Here is a 13,806-nt window from a genome sequence, read left to right as displayed (position 1 = left end):
TTAGTCTTATTACTCTAGCATAAAGGAATAACTGATTAATATTGAATTTATCTTCTAACAATCCTGTGATTTAATTTTCAGTTTTGTGATTTTGCTGCTTAATAGTTTTGCGTATTCATCTCATAGAAAATTATGGTTTTATATAATTTAATAATGTGGTGATTTTAAACAGTCCATTTTATTCTATTCTATTTTTCATTTAGCTGATATCCCCTGGTGGCTCAGATGATAAAGAGTCTGCTTTCAATGCAGGAGACGTGGGTTTGATCCCTCAATCGAGAAGATTCCATGGAGAAGGGAATGGCTACCCACTCTGGTATTCTTGGCTGGGAAATCCCATGGATAGAGGAGCCTGGCAGGCTACAATCCATGAGGTCGCAAAGAGTCGGACACAACTGAGCAACTAACACTTAACATACAAACTCTAAGTTTCTGATACATATCTTTAAATTACTGCAGTTCTCCTGGATATTGCAAGCCTTCAGTAGACTACAGAGTTCCAAAATGGTTATGTCAGACAGATTCTGCTAGTGTGTTGTTGTCTAGATGGTATAGAGAATGTGGCAGTCTATGGCCATACCACCCTGAACGCGCCCGATCTCATCTGATCTTTGAAGCTAAGCAGGGTTGGGCCTGGTTAGTACTTGGATGGGAGAATGTGGCAGATGCTGTTGATTGTCTTCAGCAGACACTCCTATTCAAAAAGATCTTTTTTGCAGACACATTTTCTGCAGGGATTTAGCACTGTGTCTTTGCAGAAGCCATGTTGCTTCCTAGCCCAAGCTAATCTAGTTAATGTTAAGTACTTTCCCTTTGTAGGTGATGAGTTTAGGAATGGGCATACAACACAGTTCTGGCCAATGTGAAGTAATTAGAAATATGAAAAAGTGGGATGTGGAGGGGTGTATGAGAAACGTTTACTTTAATAGACAAAGTATGAAGACATCTGACCTGAGGCTGAGATGTAACTCCATGGACTTATTAATGGTTTTAATTTCTGCTGATGGAATACCTTGATCAGATTAACTCTCTGGGAAATTATTTTGAAAACCAGCAGCTAAAGGCACTGTCAGATGATCAAAAGTAGGCAAAACTAGAGTGGACTCTACATGGGAAGGACTGAAATTTCAGGGTGTGAGTTTGCAGGATTTGCCTCAGGGCACTTCCCAATCCCATGGAATAATGGGAAAGTCACAGTCTTACTTAGATTTTGGAGAACAGACTTCAAGGTTGGCAGAATACCTGAAAGGTTTGGAGAAAATTCCAGAAAGCTGTGGGAATGACAGGAGGGTGCACCCTTGGAAATACATGTAAACACCATCCAAATCATTGGCTGACCAACTCTGCATCTGTGAGAAAGACTCCAATGGGTCTAGCAAAAAAAGGCAGCAATTGGATGATGAAAAAAAAAACTAAATAGAGATTTCACTTGCTGGCCACATTAGGATAGACAGAGTTTGCAGTTTGAAACCAGTAAACTTCCTACTATAACAAATATTAATACATGTCAGAGGAATGCAACATGAGGAAGAATTTATAGTGTGTAGTTGGTAATATTCAGAATACAATTTGAAAAAGTCAGTAGACATGAGAAACAAAAATACAGCTAATACTCAAGAGAAGAAGTAGGCAACAGAAACATAATCATCAAGAAGAGGCCATTACCAGACCAATAATGCAGTTACTACATTTATTATACACACACACACACAGCAAAAATTTTAAAAGGCAACATAGTTATATTGAGTGAACAAATGAGCAATCTTAACAGGATAAAAACCCAAAAGAAAGAAATAAATGGAAATTTTGGTGCTGAAAAACACAGTGGTTAAATGAAAAAGGAGCTAGATAGATTTAACAGCCAGGAAAAGGCTGTAAAAATGTTGAGAAACCTGAAGATAGATTAATAGAAATTACTCATTCTGAAGAACCAAGAGAAAAACGAACGAAGAAAAGTGAACAGTCTCAGAGCCGTGTGAACAATATGGAATGAAATCCTTGTAATTAAAATCCCCAAATAAGAGGAAAGAGTGAATGGAATAGAAATAATACCTGAAGAAATAAAAGCGAAAAAAATTTCAAGTTTAAGGGTAAAAAAAACCAACTGTACACATCCAGGAAACACATCAAATTCCCAGGCAAAAGAAATAAAAAGTTGTACCTTTGTACCTCATAGTCAAACTTCTGAAATCAAAAGGAAAAGAGAAAACCGTGAAAGCAGATGGAGATTAAACAATGCATTATATACAGAGAAACAATTATTATGACTGACTGCTGATAAGAAACAATGGAGTCTAAAAAACTATGGAATATCTTTACGTTGTTGAGAGAAAAATCTGTCAACAAAGATTTGTATATTTCTATATAACAAAAGCATTCTTCAAAAATAAAGATGGAATGAAGACATTTTCAGATGAACTAAATTGAAAAATTCATACATAGGAGAACTGTATAGTAAGAGATACTGCAAGAAGTTGTTTTGGTTGAAGATAAATGATAATCAGTGATGTATACATGTGTTTACATCCATCTATCTGGCTTCTCAGGTAGCTCAGTGGTAAAGAATTTACCTGCCAATGCAGGAAACACAGGAGTTGCAGGTTTGATCCCTGGGTTGGGAAGATCCCCTGGAGGAAGAAATGGCAACCCACTCCAGTTTTCTTGCCTGGAAAATCCCATGGACAGAGGAGCCTGGTGGCTTGTAGTCTGTGGGGTCGCAAAAAGTTGGATACAACTTAGGACTTACCGACTGAACACACGTGCATGGGAGTGAATATGTGAGGATTCATGTAATTTTACCTAAGTTGGGTTTAATTTTATTTTTTAGTATATGATTGAGTGAGAACCACTCTAAAATGTATTCTGCACAAAAAACTTATTTATCTTATTTATCTGGTCATGAGATTGAGATTGGTTAGTTTTCAAATGACTGGGGCCACTCTTTCTCATGTCTTAGAACTCAGGTTGAACATCATCTTATGTCATGAGTACATTTTACTGCAGAGTAACATAGGAAAATGCCTTATGTAGATTCTTTAGATTTTTCGGTAGCAAGATATGGAAACCACTACATTTGAAAACGCATCTCTTAAATACTGGTGCTGAACATGTCGTCATGAAAAATGAGAAGTGTTGTGGGCAATTGAGTGCTCTGGATTTTCAGAGTGACTCAAAGTTACTGTATTGGGGGGTATTCAGTGTTCGATGATCCTCAAACCCATACTTCCATCTGTGGTGTAGTGATCACTGGGCTGTGGTATAAAAACATGTGAAGAGCATAGCAGTTACCTCAAGGAAGGAAAAAATATTTGAAACCAGTATATATGTTTTCTGTTGTTTTATATAGACCTAATTTGAGGGGAAAGAGACTACTTTTTTTTTTTTTTTTGAGAAAAATATTAAACTTAAAAATGTATTAAACCTGACTTTAAAAACAAAGGCAAATGTGTGCCATTCATACTGAATAGTTTAATGAAGCGTTTATGATACTGCCAGTCACCTCCTCACTCTGGTCTTGTCAGGGAACTCTGACCCATTGTGAGCACGATGCCCCTCCAGTGTACTGCTATGGTGTCTATGGACTGAATGTTTACGTCCTTCAAAATCCACGTGTTGAAAGCCTTAACTCCCAGTGTGATGTATTTGGCAGTGAGGACTTTGGGAAGGAACTCGATTTCAGCCAAGTTGTGAGTGTGGGGTTCTCATCTTGGGAATAGTGCCCTTCTAAGAAGAGGCACCGAGAGCGTGCCTCCTTTCTCTTTCTCTGCCCGTGTGAAGACATAGTGAGAAGGCAGCCAGCTGCAATCTAGGAAGTGGATTCTCAGCGGTCAGCCAGCACCTCACTCTTGGACTTACCAGCCTCCAAAACTGTGAAAAATAAATGTCTGTTGTTTAAGCTAGGCAGTCTGTGGTATTTTGTTAAAGTAGCTCAAGCTTGCTGTTAAGAGTATCTCATGGCATGACAGTGCCCTGATGTATTCCCCTTTGGCTTTTAAGCATTATGTAGCAGTCTGTGTCCACGGTAGATTGCAGACATTGTATTGTTCTGGTTCAGATCTTAAGTTGGTGCTAGTGCCCTGCGGGCTGCTTGGAGTTCAGAAGACAAGTAGGTACACTCAGTATTTTTCTTGACTACTGCCAACACCATGGTAATTAAAGAAAGAGATGGCAGGATAAATGATAATATTTATAAACTGTGCCTTTCCAGAAATATGCTTTATGAAATAAAAGGTAATTTTTTGGGACTTCATAAAGCTTATATTTAATGTAACCAGCATTTCTCTTACTGAAAGTGAATGTTCTAGAGCATGATGAAAAGTTAATTTTGTTTTGATTTTTATATTAGCATTTGGGGTGGTCAGTACATATGAGTGGAGGGAGACCTACTTTCATATGAAATAAGATATATTAAACTCATTGATTCTTTTTAAAAGATTTGTTTTAAATTTATTTTTAAATCAGTCTTAGGTTCATAGCACAATAGGGTGAAAAATACAAGGAGTTCCTTTATACTGCCTATGCCCGCCTACCTCCCTGTCGACATCTTTCACCACAGTAGTACATTTATTGCAATTGATGAACGTATGTTAATACATCATTATCACCTGAAGTCCACCATTTACATTAAGGCTTGCTCGTGTTGTCCCTTCTGTTGGTTTTGACAAATGTATAATGACCTGACCCCACCATTGTGATATTTTACAAAATAATTTCACTGTTCTAAAAATCCTCTGTATTCTGCTTATTTATTCCTCTTTCTGCTACAAATCCTGGCAATCACTTTTTTTTTTTAATTGCCTCCATAGTTTTCCTTTTTCAGAGTATCATTTGGTTAGAATCATCCACTATGTAGCCTTTCTGGATTGACTTCCTTGAATAGAAATATGTGTTTAAGGATGCTCTATGTCTTTTCATGTCTCTATTAGCTCATTTCTTCTTAGGACCAAATAATATTCCATTATCTAGATGTCCCAGAGTTTATTCATACATTTACCTGCTGAAGGATATCTTGTTTGCCTCTGTAAATTGGCAGTTACAAGTAAAGCTGTGCAGATTTTTGTGTCAACTTGTTTTGGCATGAAACAAGGACTCTGATTACTCATGTGTGTGTGCTTAGTTGCTCGTCCTGTCTGACTGCCGCCCTATGGACTGTAGCTTGCCAGGCGCCTCTGTTCAGGAGGATTCTCCAGGCAAGAATAGTGGAGTGGGTTGCCATGCCCTCCTCCAGGGAATCTTCCCAACCCAGGGATCGAACCCAGGTCTCCCACATTGTAGGCATATTCTTTACTATCTGAGCTACCAGGGGAAAGCCCATGATTACTCAACCATTTGGTAATGTTATATATAATTTTGTAAGAAGCTGCCAAATTTTCTTTAATAGTGGCAGTACTGTTTTGTGTTCCCACTGGCAGTGAATGAGAATTTCTTTTGCTTTTAGTATTGTCAGTATCCTGGATTTTGGCCATTCTAACAAGTGTGCACTAGTATGTTGTTTTAATTTGCATTTCCCTAATTACATATAATGTAATGTTGAACATCTTTTCGTAAGCTTGAAAGTGAAAACTGAAAGTCGCTCAGTTGTATCTGACTCTTTGCAACCCCATGGACTATAGTCCATGGAATTCTCCAGGCCAGAATACTGGAGTGGGTAGCCTTTCCCTTCTCAGGGTATCTTCCCGACACAGAGATTGAACCCAGGTCTCCCGCATTGCAGGTGGATTCTTTACCAGCTGAGCCACAAGGGAAGCCCAAGAATACTGGAATGGGTAGCCTATCCCTTCTCCAGCGGATCTTTCCGATCTATATGTCTTCCCGAAACTATGTATCTTTTTTGGTGAGTTACTTGTTCAGATACTTTGCCCATTTTTTAATTGAGTTGTTAGCTTTCTCCTAGTTGAGTTTGTATATTTTGGATAACAGCCCTTTACCAGATATGTCTTTTCCAAATATTTTTCCAAGTTTGTGGCTTGTCTTGTCTTTGTCTTGACAGCTTTTACAAAGCAGACAGTTTTTATTTTAATGAAGTTCAGTCTGTCAATTATTTCTTTCATGGATTGTGCCTTTGGTGGTGTTATCTAAAAGTCATCACTATACCAAGGTCATCTAGATTTTCTCCTATATTACATTCTGGAATTTTATGGTTTGCTGTTCCTCGTTTGTCTCTAATCCTTTTTGAGTGAATTTTTATAAATGCTGTAGGTCTGTGTCTAGATTATTATTTTTTGCATGTTAATATTCAACACCATTTGCTGAAAAGACTTTCTTTTCTACTGTATTACCTTTGCTCCTTTGTCACAAGTCAGTTAACTATATATATATTCATGCAGGCCTTTTTTGAAATTCCGTGTTCTGTTCCATTAATCTCTTTGTCTATTCTTTCATTAGTACCACACTGTCTTGGTTTTGATTACTGTAGCTTTATAGTTTGATCTTGAGTCAGACTCACTGTATAAATGTTAAATTATTGAGAAATTTAAGCGTGCACAAAAATAGGTCCAACAGTCTAATGAATCCTCACGTATATATCATTTAGAGCAGCATTCATAAACTCATGGCTACTCTCACTTTAACTCAAGCCTCTTCCCACTTCTGTCCCAAATTTTATATACAATTCAAGATATTATATAATTTCACCCATATCTATTCAGAATGTATTTCTAAAACACTGTCTTTACTTTAAAGAAACTACAAAGCTGTCTCCATTTTCCAAGTAAGGGATTTAACCTTTTTTTGTTCAGCTTGAGTGTGTACTTTTTTAGAAAGATGGAGAAGGTTGTCTATTGTATATCATTTCATTTTCTACATGTACGGATATTTTAAATAGTAGAAAAATCTTTATTTATAAATATAATTTTTTATACTAATTAGTTTCATCACAAAGATTTTATATATTTGTGTCCTTATTATTACCAGAGTTCCTTTTTGAGTCATTTAATACTTTTCCGTAGGGAACCATCTTTACTTCTGTATAGGTTGAGATGCACATCATCTGGGAATATGGATATTCCAAGAATATGGATCCTGACATGGAAGTGTATTTTAAGCCTGTAGTACTCATTGATTATTAGGATAATTATTGTTAGAAATCCTTCTGTAAGGAAGCCTTTGTCAGGAAGCATTTAACAGGAGGCTTCCTGTGTGCTGTTTTGGATCTGTCAGGAATTCTCTGCTCCTTATTAATTCCTGAATATTCAGGAATTAAGAGGAGAGGCAAGCCTCTCCTGGGACTGAGGAATCCAGGCATTTCCTTCATTAGTTTTTCTATATGGTGATAAGTACCCTCTTCCTTTTTATGAACCGTACAGTAAAAGTGGTTATTTACAACGCTCTCTTTCATATGGATGCTGCTGAAAATAGCTATCTTGTAAGACAGTATAAATACCTACACAATGTTGAATAAAACACCTTTGCTCCATCAGAGCTCTGGTCCCCGTGTCTGTCTTTCTCTCTCTCTCTCTTTTTCAGGCTGATCCCCTGGAGTGCAGAGGCTCTCTAAGTTCACTTTCCTGCCCGGGCTTCTAAGACCCTCTCAAGAAGATGCTCTGTACCTTCACCCCATCAAGAGGGCGCCTGAGGCCTTCGTGAACAGAGCAGGCCCCATGCAGAGGCTTTATTGGCTTTCTGTGTAAACCAAGGAATATCAGCCTCTTTCTCTCCTTTACTTTCTTATCATCAACTCCAGACCACCCAGTTCTGGTCCATTAAAGGACCTCAACAAGACTTGACTTTTCTCTCCCATTTATTTATTTATTAGTCATTTATTTTCCTAAGTATGGATTCATAGATGTTTATTTTATTCTTTGGGTTATGAACTGATAACATCATTATTTTGTTGCTAAAATGATCTGGATTTAACTACCTTAGTTTTAGAACCAGCTGTGTTCCAAGGTGCAAAAGAACAGGTTTTACAGGTTCATTACTGTTTTTTTACATCAGATTTCTGTTAAACGGTTCTCTTTGCAATAATCAGTAATTTATTGTCATAAAAGGTGAAATTATTTAAATGATCATGAGGTTCAGAAAAAATGCCAACATAAGCCACTGTATAAAATGTTTTAATTAATACCCATAAAGTCCCCATGGGTGATAATACCTCATTTCTCTAGCCTCAATCAAACAATATATAATAGTTGATTTTTAAAAAACTTTTTGATGCAAGTGCTTCTAAAACAATTTTCTGTTTTCCTGCCCTTTGATAGTGAATGAAAGATACAAGTTAATATTTTTTCTTTTTAAATTGCACCTTATTTTATCCAAGAATCAGGAGATCAGATGGTTAAGATTATATGCATAATATACTCTGAATGAGAACTTATCATAATACCTAAAGACTGCTATTACTAATACATAATACCTAATAACTGCTGTTTCAGCTTTGTAGGGAAGGCCTTTCTACTTAATTCTAAATTTATAGATGTTTTGTATGAATTGAAACTTCATGTGTGCTTGTGTGCTAAGTTACTTCAGTTGTGTCCGACTCTTTGTGACCCTGTGGACTGTGGCCTGCCAATCTCCTCTGTCCTTGGGATTCTCTAGGCAAGAATTCTGAACCCTGGAGGAGGGTTGACATGCCCTCCTCCAAGGGATCTTCCCAACCCAGGGATCGAACCCACATCTCTTACATCTGCTGCGTTGGCAGCTGGGTTCTTTACCACTAGCGCCACCTGGGAAGCCCATGAACTGAAACTGCATAATGTTAATATCTAGATAAAAATATAGTAGAAGGTATTTTTTAAACTGTTTTAAAAAGTTAAGCAATTCTATTAGAAACAGTATTTCTTGGGGCTGGTGCACTGGGATGACCCAGAGGGATGGTATGGGGAGGGAGGAGGGAAGAGGGTTCAGGATGGGGAACACATGTATACCTGTGGCGGATTCATTTTGATATATGGCAAAACCAATACAATATTGTAAAGTTAAAAAATTAAATTAAAAAAAAGAAAAAAATATTTTTTTCAAATGCACATGAAGATATATTAAAGTTAGTTCATCTGCTTTTTTCATATATGATGTACAATTAATATACTAAGTTGAGCAAATGGAAGTTTCTTTCTATAGATTTCAGCATCTTTGAAACCTGTTTTATCTATATTTACTTTTAAGCAGACTAAGCATCCTTCTGATTGTATCTTGTTTACCTTACTTGTTTAACCAAACAGCAACAGAAAATGTTTCTGGACAAGGTGAAAATAAAATTCTTTCCACCATACATTTAAAATGTTGATTAAAAATGATTATTTTGGAGTTGTTCTAAGTTATCTAAGATACAAAGTATGAGTCGTCACTTAATGTCTTCGATTATCTGGGCTGTTTTCTCTGAGAGAGCATAAATCTTCCTGAGTCTGATCTGTCCTGGTGGTTGCTGAAATTATAGCACTTTATATCAAAGTTATGTAAAAAAGTGAATCTGACTTTTCTGTAAAAATAATACGAGGTTGAAAGACTTTCCTGGTGGTCCGCTGGTTTAGACACTGCGCTTCCAATGCAGGGGGCACTAATTCGATCCCTAGTCAGGGAACTAAGATGCCACATATCTTCCAGTATGGCCAAAAAAGAATTAGTTTAAAAATAATAATACAGGTGAAAGTCACTCAGTCATCTCCAACTGTTTGCGACCCCGTGGACAGTACAGACTATAGAATTCTCCAGGCCAAACAGGGTTGAAATCCCCACCAAAAAGCTCAGTCTTATCACTTAATTCCTTGAATATATTGTCCATAGTTAGGTCTCAGTTCTTGAAAATTCGTGTCTAAAAGCCTCATTTTTTAACTTTGCTGTTTATTGTCTTTGTTTTTTAAAACTTACATTCTCATCATTGCTTTTTTCTTATATGCATATTTAGAAATAGGTAATGTATATGTCTCAGAAGCAAATGGCTTCATGAATTTTTGCAAACTGAAGACACCGATGTAACGAGTACTCAAGTTAAGAAACAAATTATAAGTATTCACCAGAAGCCCCTAATTCTTCACTTTCCACTTAATATCCTGCTTTCCCTCTCAAATGGGAACAATATCCTGACCCTCAGTGACACTGCTTTTTCTTCCCCTTTATTTGCCCTCTTTCCTTACTTTCTGAAAAATTGTTGAACTAGTTTTGAAGCCTCGGATGATTAGTTTTGGTTTGTTTGTGTACTATTACTTGATCAGGGTATCAGCAATCTGAGTTCATTCATTCACTTCGGTTCTAGATTGACATGATTAAAATATGAGCTTCAATTTTATGACCTTAACTCCCTAGGATATAGGCTTTCAGGACTTAAAACCAGAGATTAAGGAGAGTTAGGCATCTTGCTTTTTGGTGGATCCTGATCACCAGCTTTTGCTTCTGTAATTTTTGTGAATCTGCTAAAAGCTCTTTAGGCCTTTCAGATTTTTGTTATGTATATAACAACTCACGCTTTGGGTGGAGAAACAATTGCAGGTGTTTAACTGTTAGATTTCTAGGTTTACCACTACTTCTGGGCCTTGCCTGCATAATTCATCACTGTTCTTTTAGCTTTTCAGTGCCTTGAAACAAGTGTGTTTCATTTTTCTTTCCTAGCTCACTATAAGGTTTATTCCAAATTGCCTATTATTAGAAGCAGAACTCTGTGATCCTATATTAACTGTTTTTAAAAAGTAATCTTTTAAGTCTTATTTTTAATGACATTTTGTCCCTGGGTTTTGTGACTTCTTTTAAGCAACTGGCACTAGCATTGATTAAAGTTGTTTTAGTATAATGAGTTCCCTAAACAGTACATTTTGGTTCAAAATGAAGCACCTGTACAAAAGCCTCATGATGTACTTGTAAATCTCAAATAGGAGGCAGTTTCTTTTCTGAGGGATAATTTTAGGGTTAGGGTTTCAGGGGAAACTTTTCTTCATATTTGGCATCTGGGTATATTTGATTTAAAGTGAGGTAATTTCTAGAAAAAATTTTAATAAAAGCAATGTTAATTGCTACTATTTGAGTGTTTAATATTCACTGGACACTAAGTGGTTATATACATTCACTAAACAAATCAATCTTCATGAACACTTTCATAATATTATTTGGGCTGCCTAGGTGGCGCCAATGTTAAAGAATCCTCCTGCCATTGCAGGAGACAAGAGACTAGGGTTCCATCCCTGGGTTAGGCAGATGCCCTGGATAAGATAAAAATATATAGTTAGTAATTAGCAGCCAGATCTAAAAAGCTATGCCATGGTGTTCTCATAACAATAAAACTAAGTTGAAATTTCACAGAAAGTGTAAGAGAAAGTTTCTTTTGACGGGAATATACTTTGAAATAATAGTTCATATCAATAACTATTTTAGGTATTAAGCAACATGTTCTTTGTGTTTGTTATCCAATAATCCTGTTAAAACTTTGTAGTATTTCAAAGAATCCCTTTCATTTTAGTAAATTACACTAATTTATCTAATGTTAAATGTTAAGAAAGAATTAGTTTATAGATCTTTAATAAAACATATGAAGCATTAATTTATGTAAGTTTTACATAATAGCTTTGTAAGATCTTTGTATGTGGAAAAGATACTAATGAAATAAAAAAATTCCTTAATAATCTTTTTACTAAAGTTACTGCCATAATCCTAAATTCTTATATACTACAATAAGCAATACAAATGTCATTTATTAAAATAACATAGTTGGGCTTTGATAAAGTTAATAGTGAAGGAGAACTGGAATGAATGAATAAACTTTAAAAGGCAGCTTTGTGTACTTTTGAAGATTTTATTTGTTAGTTATAGTGCTGTGTTTCATATTGATGATGAATATGATAAATATAGCAGTTTCATATCAATTTTAGGTTGATTTTGAACATTTGTTTGATTAATATACACTTAAGATTGTAGGTGAGTGCTTAGGCTTAAAGAATAAGTTATTTGTGTATTGGCTTTGATATAAAAGTTTATCTCAGTTATAGTCCTTTTTTTTAAGTACTTAGACAAGTAATTTGTTTTGAATTGTATATTTGAAGAAGATAATGTTATAATTTCTAGTTTACTTCTAAATATGGGTATTACTTTTAAAATGCCTTTTGTTTTCAAAGAGTTTAAATTTGGTGAGTTTATTTTGTTAGAATTTCTTAAAATTTTTTTATTGTCGATTTAAAAAACACTGAGATGATAATATTCTCACTTCTAAGGAACCTAAAGGTCATGTTTTTGATGAAAAGTGTTTTCAGTGATATTTAAGTAAAAATTGTGTTTTAAAAGCAGTTACAAGGAAAACAGTTCATTCAGGTCTTCAGTCGCTCAGTCGTGTCCGACTCTTTGTGACCCCATGAATCGCAGCACCCCAGGCCTCCCTGTCCATCACCAACTCCCGGAGTTCACTCAGACTCACGTCTATCGAGTCAGTGATGCCATCCAGCCATCTTATCCTCTGTCGTCCCCTTCTCCTCCTGCCCCCAATCCCTCCCAGCATCAGGGTCTTTTCCAGTGAGTCAACTCTTCACATGAGGTGGCCAAAGTACTGGAGTTTCAGCTTTAGCATCACTCCTTCCAAAGAAATACCAGGGCTAATCTCCTTCAGAATGGACTGGTTGGATCTCCTTGCAGTCCAAGGGACTCTCAAGAGTCTTCTCTTCAAAAGCATCAATTCTTTGGCGCTCAGCTTGCCTCACAGTCCAACTCTCACATCCATACATGACCAAAGGAAAAACCATAGCCTTGACTAGACGGACCTTTGTTGGCAAAGTAATGTCTCAGCTTTTGAATATGCTATCTAGGTTGGTCATAACTTTCCTTCCATGGAGTAAGCATCTTTTAATTTCATGGCTGCAGTCACCATCGGCAGTGATTTTGGAGCCCAGAAACATAAAGTCTGACACTGTTTGCACTGTTTCCCCATCTATTTCCCACGAAGTGATGGGACCAGATGCCATGATCTTCGTTTTCTGAATGTTGAGCTTTAAGCCAACTTTTTCACTCTCCACTTTCACTTTGATCACGATGCTTTTTAGTTCCTCTTCACTTTCTGCCATAAGGGTGGTGTCATCTGCATATCTGAGGTTATTGATATTTCTCCCAGCCATCTTGATTCCAGCTTGTGCTTCTTCCAGCCCAGCGTTTCTCATGAGTACTCTGCGTATAAGTTAAATAAGCAGGGTACAATATACAGCCTTGACGTACTCCCTTTCCTATTTGGATCCAGTCTGTTGTTCCATGTCCAGTTCTAACTGTTGCTTCCTGACCTGCATATAGGTTTCTCAAGAGGCAGGTCAGGTAGTCTGGTATTCTCATCTCTTGAACAGTTCGTTAGGTGATGTTAAACTATTAACAATTTAGGTAATTTCTTTTATTGTTATAACAATGGATAAATATATGCAAATTGCTTTTAAGTAATTTGCTGATTTTTTTCCTCCTTAATTTCATTTAATTAAACTTTCTATTTTAAGATAATTATAGATTCACATGCAGTTGTAAGAAATCATATAGAGAGATCTGGTGTAACCTTTATTCATTTTCCTCCAATGGTGTTGTCTTGCAAAACTGTAGTAATATACTACAACCAGGGTATTAACATTGATACATTCAGGATTCAGAATGTTTCCATCACAAATATCCTTCATGTAACCATTTTACAGCTAAACTCCTTTCCTTCCTCTGCCTAACCCTGCTGCCCCTTAACCTTTGGTAAGGGTCCTGAGGTGTCCATATCCAGCCTTTCTTCTTTCTGCCTTTCTTTTCTTAAATTGTTTTATATATAATGTCTTGGGTTTCTAGTCGTTCTTAGTGAGAGGAATAGGAATAAGTATATCTATTCCATTTTCCCAGAAGTGGAAAATACGTTTCAGGTACATGGTAACAGAGATTACC

General features: G+C 36.4%; 1 protein-coding gene across 3 annotated transcripts in view; it reads left to right on the top strand.

Annotated features, from left to right (window-relative positions):
* Nucleotides 1-13,806, top strand: part of AP3B1 (adaptor related protein complex 3 subunit beta 1) — a 235,871-nt gene that overhangs the window by 81,406 nt on the left and 140,659 nt on the right. For 2 of the 3 annotated variants that reach the window (XM_010808844.3, XM_059890677.1), the window contains exon 8: nucleotides 5,714-5,833. The exons of the other annotated variant lie outside the window; for it this stretch is intronic. In XM_010808844.3, coding sequence (XP_010807146.1) covers nucleotides 5,714-5,833 — 120 coding nt within the window. The remainder of the gene's footprint in view (nucleotides 1-5,713; nucleotides 5,834-13,806) is intronic. 3 annotated transcript variants of the gene reach the window in all.

The sequence above is a fragment of the Bos taurus genome, chromosome 10 (genome assembly GCF_002263795.3).
Source record: "Bos taurus isolate L1 Dominette 01449 registration number 42190680 breed Hereford chromosome 10, ARS-UCD2.0, whole genome shotgun sequence".
Classification (NCBI taxonomy): domain Eukaryota; kingdom Metazoa; phylum Chordata; class Mammalia; order Artiodactyla; family Bovidae; genus Bos; species Bos taurus.
The sequence above is the reverse complement of the archived record's forward strand: the minus strand, read 5'-3'. Positions and strand labels throughout refer to the sequence as shown.